Raw genomic sequence first — 13,914 nt, forward strand, 5'->3', positions numbered from 1 at the left:
GTAACTCAGTTAACTTGTTGGGTTTCTATTTCTTCAGGATGACTTAGGTAACTTAGTCTTAATTGTGAGTGTATTATGAACTCCTATTCGTGAGGGATTATTCTTTAATTTGTATAGGTGAGAGTGGCCAGACTGCTGACTTAATATGCTTATAATTTTGGGGACAAGACCAAGTGAGAGCTAGAAACATAATCACACAAGATGGAATTCACTCATTCCCAACTTTAGGGTAAGTAGATGAGTGTTCTCTTATATGGTGTCTTCGGGACTTGAACAAAAGGTTCTACCCTCTCCATGACACAGTAATTTGGTTAAAGAGTTTATGTTTAGTGGTTGGACAATAAACAAGTTGTTCATTAGAGCTAAAGCTTTCAAAAAATTGAAAGATCCTTTTCTAGGCGTTTTAACAAAAGTTAAAAACCATTAAAAAATAAAATAAAATAAAATAAAATAAAATAAAATAAAATAAAATAAAATAAAATAAAAGTTCTATTATTCAAATTCAATAGAAATAAGAACTCCAATGTTGCTATCTCTCAACCTAAAATATGAAGCAAAGCTTCAAATATCTGAGAGTAAAGTAAATAAGCGGCGATAAGAGTTATAGTTGACGAGAGGAACAAATTCATAGAATACCAATTATTTCCCACTCAACGCCAAACATATATACAAAAATAAAAGTTTCTTTGCCAAAAAGGAATCAAAATTTTTCGAAAACGAAGCCATTTCTAAACATTGAAAATAAGAGTTTTTGAGAATGAATAAGGGTGTTTTGAGACTTAAGCTTACAGTGTTTTGAACTTGAAAAATATTTTCATAGTTGGAAGTTACTTGTTAGTTGGAGGGTCTAGAGTTGGATTCAGGGATTTAATGTCGCGTTTTACTCATAGTCTATATCTCTAGGTCAGAGTTATTCAATAAAAGGTACAAACTCTTATCCTTGCGTAGTTACTAAATCCTCGTTGAGTATAAGTTTTCCTTTCACTTGTCCAAGTGTAAGTAAAACAATAGGTTTCCAGGGTACGCTAACGTCGAACACAAGGAATTAATATCAAACCTTAGTAATAAAGATCATTTCTTCATCTAGGCAGTATACAATATCTATATAGTATAAAGTAAAGGTGTATCTAAGTACTAATCCTAATATTTACACTAGAGCTTTTGTAAAAGGTGGTAAAAATGGTGAGAAGATAGGAAATGAACTAAATTGTATTAAGAAGGTGTGAGGGAATGTCTCCGCGTTGTTAGGCGATTAAGCCATGTGGTAACCCTTGATGTAATAGGGATCAAGTAATTAGCTTCTAAATTAATGTGAACACCTCTCAGTGCCTTAAATGCCACACTTGCTCACCTCTCGGGATGCAAATGATAAAGCTTAGTTAAGCGATAGCTCTCTAGAAGTGATTACTTATAAGACTTATATTACCTCTTTTTAAGGGTGGCAACCTCTCAGCACCAAGTCACCACACTTGTTCTCCTTTCGAGACACAAATGATGAAGGTTTAATCGCTAAGGTGGAGTTTTTCTCTAGACTCTTCCTTGCGCGCGTTAGTTATATCCTTGCTACTTACTCTCTCAAGTAGTTGGCAATAGACGTTGGCCAAACGGTGAATATAACTCAACTAACGCGATAAACCTTATAAGCTAGGCTTCTTATCAAGAACTTATCACAAGCCTAAACTACTTATAACACTTTGACAAATGAATAGTAAAGGAATGATAGATTGAAAGGGGATTAATGTGCAGTGTATTAATGAATGTAGGCCTTAGGCCACTGTACAATATAAACAACATACATTACAATGAAATACAGAAATGGAAAGTACAGAAATGAGAGATATTACAAGTTAGGGGGAAGGAAATGGTAATCTTTCTCTAGTTTTCTCTCGAAGCTCTCACTTTCAAGATTGACCGAAGAAGAAGGAAAACTTTTACAGAGGGCGGAAAGGCCCATCGGTGCTAATAGAGCTCTCTAGGGTTTGGTCTATTCAGGTCGGACACCTTTCTTCGTGTAGAAAGAAGCTTTATATAGGCTACTTTCGATGAGAAACTTCTATTCTTCTAATCATGTCAGTGCCAATTGCAGAGTTTGACAAGTCACATCAACTCCAACTACTATTCTTGTCTTCTAGTGAATCTTCTTCACGTGTTGATGTGGTTCCTCGCCCAGGGATGTTTGGTCACAAGCAAAGCTTCTTATCACGTTGGATGCGCTCTGTTGCGATTCACTAACTTTCTTCTTTTCTTTACAATCATGTGTTAAATCACTGGAAAATAGGGTAAAATAGGCGTGGAGACTTGTACAAGTTGTATTCTCTTATATTTATGGATTTGCATTAGAAACTATGCTTTTTAACACATTATCATGCGCTTTAGTTTCATTGTTCTACCTAAAAGACCATAATAACTTGTATTTCTACAAGCTATTAGACCCCTAAATTTAGAACAATGCTTGTCCTCAAGCATCACTTTGTATTATTGCTTGTCCCCAAGCACAATCCACGTCCAAGACTTACCTGCCTCTTCACATCTTTAAACTTCTCATAATGTGAGCTAGTCTTATTCACCATTCAGGGTTTACTCTCATCGTGTACTTCTCACTATGAAAATATTTCCAGATTCAGCACGAGTCAAAATACCCTTGTTCATTCCCTATAAAATCTTATTTTCAATTTTTAGAAATGACTAAAATTTTTGAAGAGTTTTGAATCCAAAGAAAACTATTTATTTACTTATTTCGTTGGGACTTTGTGTTGAGTGGAAAATCATAGGCACTCTATGAGTCCATTCCTCTTCTTAACTATAACTCTTACTACAACTTATTACTTGACTCCCAAATTTTTATTTTGAAGCTTTGCTTCTTATTTTTTGTGAGAGGAGGCAACATTGGAGTTGTTATTTCAATTGAATAAAAGAATGAAAGAATTTTTTGAAAATTTCATATTTTTGGCTTTGTTTTAATTTATGTTAAAACACCTTATTTTAAAAGCATTTCAAGATTTTCAAAAAGTTTCAAAAGGTTTAGCTCAGATCTTGCATATTCGTAAATTTGGAATGCACCAAGGTCCTCATTGTTGAAAAATGAATGATTAGATTTGTCTTAGAAAAATCTTATAACAGGGGTTTAAGGTAAAGCTTGATCGCCTAGTGAACTGTCTAAAAATATTTACTAAGTAAGTTTCCTTAACAAGTTAAGCGCTTAAAAACAAACGAAACTTTGTTTCGCATAGTTTATATCATTGAAGCACGAAGAAAAATTAAAGCACTTAAACATGGTGAGTTAAGCTTGCGACAAGAAAAACTAAATGCATAATAATGACATAAAAAATTGTACTTGTATTGCAAATAAGACAACTAGAAAAAATTACAATTTTCACAAGTACATAAATGGAAATTTCAAAAGAAGACGGCAAAATATAAACACCCCCAAATTTATGGTTGATGTGGTTTTCAAGGTTCTTTCACTTTGCGTACTTCTGGATCATTCCAGGTGAGGGGTCTTGCTATTTTAGGTAGATTGTGTTGTAGAGGTAGCGCAATGATGACCTGTACTGAATGTCATTCCCCCAGGCGGCTTGCTCGATCATTTTGAGTATCAATTCATTCTGCATTTTAAGCTCTTCATTTTGTGTCTTGAGCTCTTGATTCTGCGGTTTGAGCTCTTGTATTCTCGCCTTGTGTTCGTCAATTTGAGTTTGATGATGATTGTTGCTTATCAACTTTAAGCTCGAAGTCTTGCAACTGTTTTTGATTCCCAAATGCATTTCTTGTAGGTTGGATTGACACTGAATCACATCTTCAAATCCTTTTTGCATTGGTTTACAGACGTTTTCATTAATAAACTTGAAGAAGTAGTCAACATTCTCATCATCATATTCATCTTCCTTTACTACCTTCTTTTACTAATGTCTTACACTGCATTGGTGCATTGGAAGTTTGCTTAAGTGTTGTGGCCTTGCCAGCTACCTCAGAGGTTGTTTCCTTCCTTTTTCAGAGTGGGTCATCAACTACCTTCTCCAAGAACTCTTTTCTAGGAGACACCACATTGGTTAGTGTTCACGTCTTTAGGTCCTTTGAATGCATCATCAAGAAAAGCTAAGGGGTCGCAAAGGGAGTCTTGGGGAAAATCTGGGTGTTTTGGCTGTAGGGTCAAGCAAGGTTACGACAAGAGTTGGAGGACTGTCTTTTTGTCGCTCTGAGGAAGTAAAAGGTTGGATTTCACAGGATGGGGCTAGGCGGTTTAGTATTGGATTTTGAGGAAGTTGACTTTAGATTTTTTGGGGAAGATTATGGTGTTTTGGACTTTGAAGGAGGTGGCGGCGGCGTTTCAGATAGTGTACATATTATTTTGACCTTGGTTTTAGATTTGGACTTTGGGGGCAAGATGGTTCTTGTGGGCTTTTGGTCTTGGGGAACAATTGTTAATGCGAGAAATGAAGGGTCCTAATATTCTTAGCCTTTGTGGTTTTGACTTTCTTTAATCCAGAGGCCTATTCCTCGCGTTATTTCTTGCATTTTAGTGGGGTTTTCTCTTCTTCCCTCTCTTCTTCTCCTTCTGCTTCCACTTCATCAACTACCTTGGTTTACATTTTTTGTTTGATCTTTAGACGTCTAGTTTCTATGGATAGCAATTATGTGGCGAAGGGTTGATGTGTTACATGTTCTGTCCTTCACCGTGATTTGAGAGAGCTTTTCCAATTCCAGACATGTTCAGTGCAGAGTTATTCTATTAAGTACGGGAAGTACTTTACTTTGCGAGGATGCTTAACCCATGCAACCATGTGCTCGCAAAAGATCTCACCTACATTTACTAGGATCTCCTTCATAATATAGTAGAGAAGCATAATCTTGTCTAGGGAGATGGTGCTGTCTTGGTGTGTTGGCATGATTTTCTTTTTAATGAACATCAACCAAACACTAATTGTATTGTTCAAGTTGTGTGGGAAGAGTTGGTACTTCTCAGTTGACGTTATATCCCACTTTGTTCTTGGTCAGGCAACCTTTTCCAATGCATCTTGCTTGTTGAGATCCATTAGTTCTTTGAAAATAGCATGCCCAATCACGTTGTCTTCTAACCCATACAACGCGTTGATTCCGTCTGGCCGAAAGTCTACTTTCTTCCCCTTTACTATCGTGCAGTGTTTCACAGTGTTGATGTATCCTTTGTAGAATAAGTTCATACATCTAGCCTGATCGCAAGCACCCCTCCGAAGAAGTTTCTCCAACCATATGCTTTGATGGGTGACACGAGAAAGTTAGGCAAATAACCTTTGAAAGGGTAGAGCCCCTTCTCTACGATGAATTGTTTGCTTATTTCTAATGCGGTAGGGGCTTCTTTCTTCTCACTTTGTTGGCTCTCTTCTTTTTATTCTTACCTTCTTTATCTTTGGAGGTTTTACCACCTCTTCATCCTTAAAAGGACTTAATTCTTCCACTTCTCTCTCAAATTCCTTGCAGTACTCTTCAGTGGTTTTCTTCGTCTTGCCCTTCTCCGTGGAGAGGGCTACCTTTTCAACTTTGTTGAGGAGCTCTTCCTGCTCCCTTAACTTTGTTTCTTTCTTTTCATCCACTAAGGCCTTGCGCCTTGACCTTAATTTTCAACAGCCCAGATTTGACCTTTTCGTGCTTTTCTTGGGCTTTCTTCGCAACCCTCTCAAACTTAGTGGGTGCAATTAGCGAGAAGGTGGTTTATTTGTGTTTCTCGCATTGTTCCTTTGTTTCCTCCTTTTCTCACCTCACTTTCTCTTCTCTTTCTTTTTCTTCTCTTTCATTTCTCTTCTTCTCTTCTTGCTCTTTCCTCAACTTTTCTTTCTCTTCCTTCTCTATATTTTCCCTTCTCGCCATTTCCTCTTTTTCCTTTTATTTTTCTCACTTCTCTTTCTCCCTTTTTTCCTTCTTTTTCTTCTTCACCCTTTCTCTTCTCATTTTCTCTTAATGAGCCATTACTAACTGAGCATCAATATTATCCTCAGAAAGATGTACCTCGATTTCATTGATTTTCAATGATTTCAATGATCCTTCTTCTTGCTTTTCTTCCTCAATCTCATGCGTCAAATTGCGATTTGTGCTAGTCATTCCTTCAAAATCTCTTGTCATGGGGTTGAGCTCTGCTTGGTCCGACACGAGGCTATCGGAGCATACTTTTTCAACCTCTTCATGAGATTTTCTTGGTTTGAGTGATTAATATTTCTTAAGAGCTTCGGCTAGAGCTTTCTTTCCAAACATTTTGATAAGGAAAAAGGGGGACATAGACAGAAAGTAAAAGATGGGGAAAGGAAAAATTTACTTGATTCGCTGGAAGGGATGATCGGCAAGTACTTGGAGAGCTTTGGAGCTTTAAATGTTTCGTGCGGCAAAAAAGTTGTGCTTAGGGTTACCATGATGGTTCGTTATGCATTTTAATGATGATAAGGCGTTCTGACACAAATTTTTGGGTTCACAAGGTAGCAGCGTAGTCATTAGTTACACGGTCGTTTAGATTTGGTCGTTTAGATTTGGTTACACAATCGTTTAGATCTGGCTACCCTAAATCTAAACGATTTTTTTTCAAAATTTGGTATATGATTGTTTAGAGTTGGCTAAACGATTTTTTTTTAAGATTCTTCTGGTATAGAATCGTTTAGATTTGTTTATATAATTGTTTATTTTTTTTTCAAGATTCTTTGTTACACGATCGTTTAGATTTGACTAAATGATTTTTTTTAATTCTTTTGGTATATGATCGTTTAGATTTGGCTACTCTAATCTAAATGATTTTTTTTTAAGATTCTTTATACACGATCTTTTAGATTTGCTTACCCTAATCTAAACGATATAAAAAAAGAGAAAGAGAAGAAAGACGATGGAAAGAAATTGCAGTGAAAAAAAAAAAGAGAAAAAGAAGAAAGACGATGTAAAAAAATTAGATTTGATTACTCAACTAAACGACGTTAAAAAAGAAGAGGAAAAAAGAAAAACGATAGAAAGAAATCACAGATAGGAGGAGAAGAAAGACGAAAGGGTAAACTTGAAATATTTAAAAAATGACTAACTATATAAGCTTTGTTATACGTGCATTTATAAAAATTTGTCTTGTATCATATGTACAAATTGAAAAGTAAACATCATAAGTACGGATGATTATAATTTGACTAAACTATCTACGGATACTTTAATAAACTACAACACAATTGCATATACTATATAGATTCAAAAAGAATTTGTTCAAAGAAAGAAAGAAAGAAAGAAAGTTCTTGAGAGAAGGGATTAAATCGCGATAAATCGAGGATATTGCCAAAGTGGGATGTCCATTAGAGATAGTAGGAGAGAAGATCATTATTCACGAAAAATCGCAAAATACTGACGATATCGACGATATATATTGATTTACTGAAAAATATTCATAAAGATATTTGCATATGTGGGCATATCGGGATATTTCCTTAAATTTGATGACAAAATGTGGATTTCTTTACTTATTGTCATGGATGTTATTGTAACGCCCCGAATTTTCGAGGTAAATTTTATCACTTTGTGGTGATACGAAATTTTTTAAATTTAATGTTTTGTAAATTGCTATAATAATAATATGGTATTAATTATATTATTATTATTATTAATTATTCTTATTATAAATTATTTTGTTATTTTTACTATTATTTAATAATATTATTATTATTATTTAATATTATTATTATATTATTAATATTTAATATTAATATTATATTATTATTAATTATTATTAGTATTATTTATTTTGTTTAATATATATATATAATAACATTTTTTTTAAAAACCCTACCCGCGCGCGACGACACACACACACCCCCCCGCCGCTTCGACTTCACCTTCTTCTTCCTTCACCCAGCCAGCACCGCCGCCGCCTCCCACCATCCTCTTCCGTCACGCACGCCTCCGCCTTCGTCCGCGTCTCCTCGTCTTCTTCCGTCGAGCCGCGTCCCACGTCAAAGGTTCACCTGCAATCGACGCCGTCGGTCGATTGTTGTCGTTGAGCCCCCCCGCGACAACCGAACTTCTTACCGCTCCTCCGTTCGACACCGGATCTGTCTCTAACGCCAATCGTCGCCTCCGGCGCTTCCTTCCCCTCATCCAGTGTGCCCGACGCAGACAGAACACCAAGGGGCTGCCTTCTACCGCCGTCGTTGTCGGAAAGAGAAAGGAGTTGAACCCGAGCCGCGAAGTGAAGCCGACCCGAGCCACGAATCCGAATCGAGCGAGCCGCGAGCCGCGAGCTGCGAACCGAGCCGCGAGCCGAGCCGCAATCCGAGTTGAGCCGAGCCGCGAGCCGAGCCGTAAGCTGAGTTGAGCTGAGGGTGAGCCAAGCCGAGTTGAGCCGAGGGTGAGCCAAGCCGAGCCGAGCCACCTAAGCCATATTTTTCTCCCTCCACTTCGGGTCACGGTGAGTCTTCGGTAAGGATCATTTTGGTAATTTACCCAATGTTACTATAATCGTTTCGAGTTTGAATATTGGAGTAAGACTGGGTCCCATCTTTCGTTCCTTGAAGGTAATAGGGGTTTGGCGCTCAAGTTCACGGTCCCACGGCAAGTTAATTTGGAGATAGCTTTCCTTTCCTCGGGTAAGTCAACGGATGTTGCTTAGGACCATTTAAAATGACTTCTACTAGTATCCTCGTTTAAGACCCTTGTGTTTTCGTTTAGGTGGATCCGTTGCCCGTGGACTCGATCGGGGGGCATAACCAAGTATCAGGTAAGGGTTTTCCTACTACTGGACCTCGGATCGAGGCTGGAAACGTAGTAATCCACAGGGGATTACACGTTAGTAACTGTACTGAATAAATGTATGTGTGTTTGACTTTTAAGTATCGTTGCTATGCTCTTGTCTGATGTAAAGGTAACGCGACCGCTAGTTGTAGCTTGTGTGCCATCGGGTGTAAGGAGTTGTTACGGATAGACACCGATGCCGGATGTTCGGTATATTGTAGTTATGTTAATGGGCTACGTTGTGGATTGGAATGGTATGTCGATGGACCTTAAAGTTTTACGGTTAGGTACGTGGTAGTCTTTTGTCTGGACTTTGGTCATGGAGTTTGGTCGTGGAAGGACGGTGAGTCCGATTTGGATTGACTAGTTGACTGGATCTAGGGATATCACATGAGGTGTGAAGCGAAAACGCATATAGCAACTGAGGATGTAGTTGTTAAACCTATACTATCTGACTGGCGAAGCCTATGGCGAAATTATAATATGAATGTTGTTGGGGTATGACTGTTGTAGACGGTTTAGTATGGACTGAGGGGTAACGGTTAGCTTCATCTATGGGGTAGTGTACCTTACGGATATGTGCACCCTTCGGGAGCACTAGACTGATATGTGCATCCTTCGGGAGCACTAGACTGATACGTGCATCCTTCGGGAGCACTAGATTGATATGTGCATCCCTTGGGATCACTAGACTAATAGGTGTATCTTTCGGGATCACTAGACTGATACGTGCATCCTTCGGGATCACGAGACTGATATGTGCGTTCTACGGAACCACTAGACTGTTATGTAGGGTACCCCTGAATAGGAAGTTAACTGTTGTTCCCTAACGGGCCCAGTAGTGGGTCCCTTACTGGGTATATTTATACTAACCCTTTCTCCTCTTTAATTTTCAGGTAAGGGTACAGCGAGGGGCAGACCGACGAGGGGCAAGAAGGATGCGTGAAGGCCATATGGACGCGTCTGGTTTTCTTTATGCTTCTGCTGATGTATTTTGTTAGAATATTTGGTTTTGTGATTTTGAGTTGATGACTTGAGTATTTTATTTGAAACTTTCGTGACTGTGATTTAAAATAGGGCCCGAAACTGTTTTTGTAATATTTCTAACGTTTTAATGAATCGTAACCGGTCCGTTATGAATTTTTGTGTTTTGTGGTTGAGTCTTAGTACTGAGTAGTGACCTCAGCTTAGTCCGGAAAGTGGGGTCGTTACAGTTATTGTGGATATTATAACTGTTTATCAACTTTTCCGAATATCGACATGTTTCAATTCAATTTTTAATCTAATACTTAGACTTACCTTCATAAAAGAATTTGAATTTGAAAAAATATTAAAATTTTTAATCAAATTTTCCATCGTAAATATTTGGCTGGTTTGTTAGATTTTTGAATTTTTTCTTAATGAAGAAACCAAAAAATTTATATATATAAACCCTGTAAAAACAACTTTTAGACACATTTTATAAAAATACTTTTTATAAACAAATTTTTCCTAAACAATTCAAACTTAGCCCCTTGAGTGGAGAATTTTAATTCACACAACACAAGGCCCCCTACCCATGACCATGGAGTTGCTAACCAGAAATTGGAGCAATAGGAAAAAGTTATATTGGCATAAGATCCACACATTATCATGGTGCAAATCTTTCATTTTCAGAAATTAATGAAGATGTGAATCTTTTCCTTTTGTATGATTATGCAAAGGTCCAAGAAAAGAAGGATGTGATGGCTTTGGCAAGGATTTTATTTTTGCCCTACAAAATGTTTAAAGGGTGTTTCATCTTTTATTCTTTTTAACAACTTTTTGGCAGTCGCATCATCCATCTATTGAAGTTTTAAATCTAAAATTTTGGAAGAAACCTAAATTCAAACTAAACCCAAAATCTTAGATGGAAGAAGTTTTTTTTTTTCCCTTTTTTCTTTTTATTTCTTCAAGAGAATGAATGACTTTAAATGTATTTTCACTCATTCGCATTCTTCTCTCATTTTCACTCCATTCCTTAATAAATGTGGCAATTATAAATTTAAAGTTGCGTGGGTATCTAATTTAATTTCTAGAAGTGTCTCACAAATCTAAAATTGCAACATTTCCACTGACAATATACATTTGCCCATATGCTCCTTTCCTAGTCATTGGTCAAGAAGCTTTTAACAGTATTTCTTACAAAAGTAAATATATTATGCAATTAAAAGACACACCTTATGATCAAAATCCACCATCTTGAACACATCCCACAATTGAAATGTTGCTCTTCGTAGCTCTTCAAGATATGTTGTAGTATTGCAGAAAAACAAAAACCAGAAGTCAGTGCCATAGAAACAAAAAATCCTCCAATCCACTGCAGATCAACTTTTTCTTTCATTCCACCACAACAAAGATAGAATTTACAAAACCAATTCACACTCATAGGGCTTGATAGCTAAGTTGAACAAACTAAATTCCTAGTAACCCAAAATCAGGTTGCGAATGCACTATTTACTGAATATTTCTTATCCTCTACCTGAACTTATGCCCTTCTGTTTCTCCAGTCTCTCAATTCTCTTTTCCAATTCCAGTATCTGAAGTTCAAAGATTCTTTCATCAACGTCCATTGTTGCATTGCCACAATCTCCTTGCATTCCATCAGTATTGACATTCATTATTGAAATTGTTTCTTCCCAATCTGAACTATCTTCTGTGAAAGTAGACAATTTTCTTTTTCTATTGGTTTCATTGAGATGAACTTCATCTGAAGTAGTTTCACTGTTCCACCCATTGACTCTGTGCCTACTCTCTGAAGGACGGTTATCATCAAATTCCTTTGAATCTTTAGCCATCTTTTGGGGAGTTACAAAATGATCGGTGGCAACAGAATCTTGGAACCTTTTTGCGGGAGACAATTCCCTAGTGATCGAAGCAAGGGATCTGAAACGAGCAGAACATGGAGTCGAACAATCAGGACTTCCTGAATCAAATGATTTAGCTGAGGTATAGGAACCACCCCCACCTTTCACTTCCTCTATGGATGGTGATGACCTCCTTCCCAAGCTTACAGCTTCTCTGGTGGGAAAATCAGATTCAGAAATTTGTTCGAGTAAAACATCAAAGTTTTTGTTCCGCTTCACGGATTCACTCTCGTCTTCGGTCTCTACAACCTCATCTTTTATGGAGGACCGAGACACAATCTTACTGTCCTTTGACCTTGCTGTAACATTTGGAGTATGGTAATCCTTAGAGCTTATTTCACCCCCGCCTGGAGGCATTTGAAAAGTATCTAAGCTTCTTCTCAAAACGCTAGGCAGTTTTCCTCCACAACTGAACTCAGAATTCTTCCACCAGTTGGAGTACTTTAGTGAAACACTGGGTTTAAAGAACCTGGGAGGAACAAAGAAACAAACATCTTTGGGGCCAAAGACCAATCCAGAGAATTCACCAGGTAAATCCTGATCGATACCGAACTGCATCGCTACACGATGAGGCATATAACTCTCTCGACAATCTAATCCAACTAAGTAACACATTGTTATACATATGAGATAACATTGCAAATTCTGGTCAGAGTTGTTCCCACTGTCAATTTCTAAATGCTCTTCAGCTCTGTAATAAGATGAATGATTCCAGTTGGTTATATCAGCAGCATAAGGCCTCCATTCAAAGCATTGCCCTGATAAGAAGATGGTTTCAACAAAAGATTTATCCATTTTGCAGATGAATTTGTACCAGCGGGCAGCTCTTGGCTCCCCAGGATTGAGTACATTTGGGGATGTCCGAACTAGCGGAGGAAAATGCTCAAATGCCCACAACAAGACAAGTCGAAATGGAGCGATGACAGTTATTTCACCATCATTAGAAGCAGAAAGTGCTTTATCCTTCAGCAAACTCAAGTTCTTATACAAGCCTGCAAGGACTGCGGGGGCTAAAGCCATTTGGGTCCCTCCAACCAAATGGGCTGCAATAGGAAATACACCATTTGAAACGGTGTCTTTAGTAGGTAAGGGGAAGACATACCTTGACAACCAGTATGAGAGAAAACCCGCATGCTCAACCTCAATGTCATTGTCATTATCCATAAAGTGCTTCATCCAAGCTCCATGACTAGTTTTTCTAGACTTACCTTTTGAAATTGCAGACTTCCTCTTTCTCATGGCGTCCACCACCATGATCAACTCCTCTGCAGTCACACGCTTCTTAATGGGTTCCCCAAGAACAGAGAAACCCCCAAGAATCATCACATCTTCCAATGTAATTGTGGCTTCCCCCCATGGAAACACAAAAGTATTCATCTCAGAACACCAAAACTCAACCAAACCCAATATTATATCCTTATTGCGCCTTATATCACAGCAAGAACCCATGATGGCATCGTAAATTCCAATTTGTTTCCACATGACAGAGTGTTGAACCACCAGCTTTTCGACCCATTTGTCCCAGTTCATTTGGGGACAAGCCCATCTTTGGAAGTTAACCCTGTTGGGCCACCGTTTTTGTCCGCTAAACATTTCTTCAAACAGTAAGTGGGAACGACGAGAAACCCTCTCCGCCTCGTCAGCGGTGGTGGCGCATGGCTTCAAAAATCTAGCAACCCTCTCAGTTTGCCTCCCGTGTTCAGAAATCACCAGACCATACTTTTCTTGGCACACGTAGTGCGCCATTTGTGATTGAATGGTAAACGTAAAGACGGGGACAAGAAGAAAGGGAGGAACTGGAGTTTGAATGGTGGCATAGTTTGCTTCTTGTAGAGGAATAGATGTAAAGAGATTTTTGGGCTCTGTCCGGAATTCCAATCGAAACAAATCTAACCAATTGACAGGGAATAGACTTTGCTACACCATAAGCTAAGCTATATCATATGCACCCTTTTTTTCTCAGATACAAATATAAATATAAAACGTAACTCTAATACTTTCTAGTATAAAAAATTTTGGGCAAATTACAAAAATAGTGTTTTTTTTTTGCAAATTTATTACAAAAGTAATGTGGTTTTGATACTGCTGTTTTTGAATGAGAGATTAAAAAATAAATAAATAAAGGAAGACTCTCCCCTCCAATTTTATTAAAAAAAAAAAAAAGAAAAAAGTTAAAACAGAGATAAGATGGAGCATTGAATGCTGGATATTTATTTAAAAAATAAATAATGGAAGGAAGGGGGCCAGTCTTCCAAGAGTCACCCTCCAACAACGCATGCATGGATTGTCACTTCCAAAAACTTTCTCA

At 37.7% G+C, this 13,914-nt stretch overlaps 1 protein-coding gene across 1 annotated transcript; it reads right to left on the reverse strand.

The window, feature by feature from the left end:
- Window positions 1–10,736: 10,736 nt before the first annotated feature.
- LOC103494912 (uncharacterized) lies at window positions 10,737–13,768 on the reverse strand. The gene is made up of 2 exons (XM_008456292.3): window positions 11,222–13,768; window positions 10,737–10,981 (listed from the first exon to the last, which is right to left on the reverse strand). The coding sequence occupies exons 1-2, from the start codon at window positions 13,350–13,352 to the stop codon at window positions 10,899–10,901; spliced, it is 2,214 nt and encodes a 737-aa protein (XP_008454514.2). The 5' UTR covers window positions 13,353–13,768; the 3' UTR covers window positions 10,737–10,898.
- Window positions 13,769–13,914: the final 146 nt, after the last annotated feature.

Source organism: Cucumis melo, chromosome 4 (genome assembly GCF_025177605.1).
Source record: "Cucumis melo cultivar AY chromosome 4, USDA_Cmelo_AY_1.0, whole genome shotgun sequence".
NCBI lineage: Eukaryota > Viridiplantae > Streptophyta > Magnoliopsida > Cucurbitales > Cucurbitaceae > Cucumis > Cucumis melo.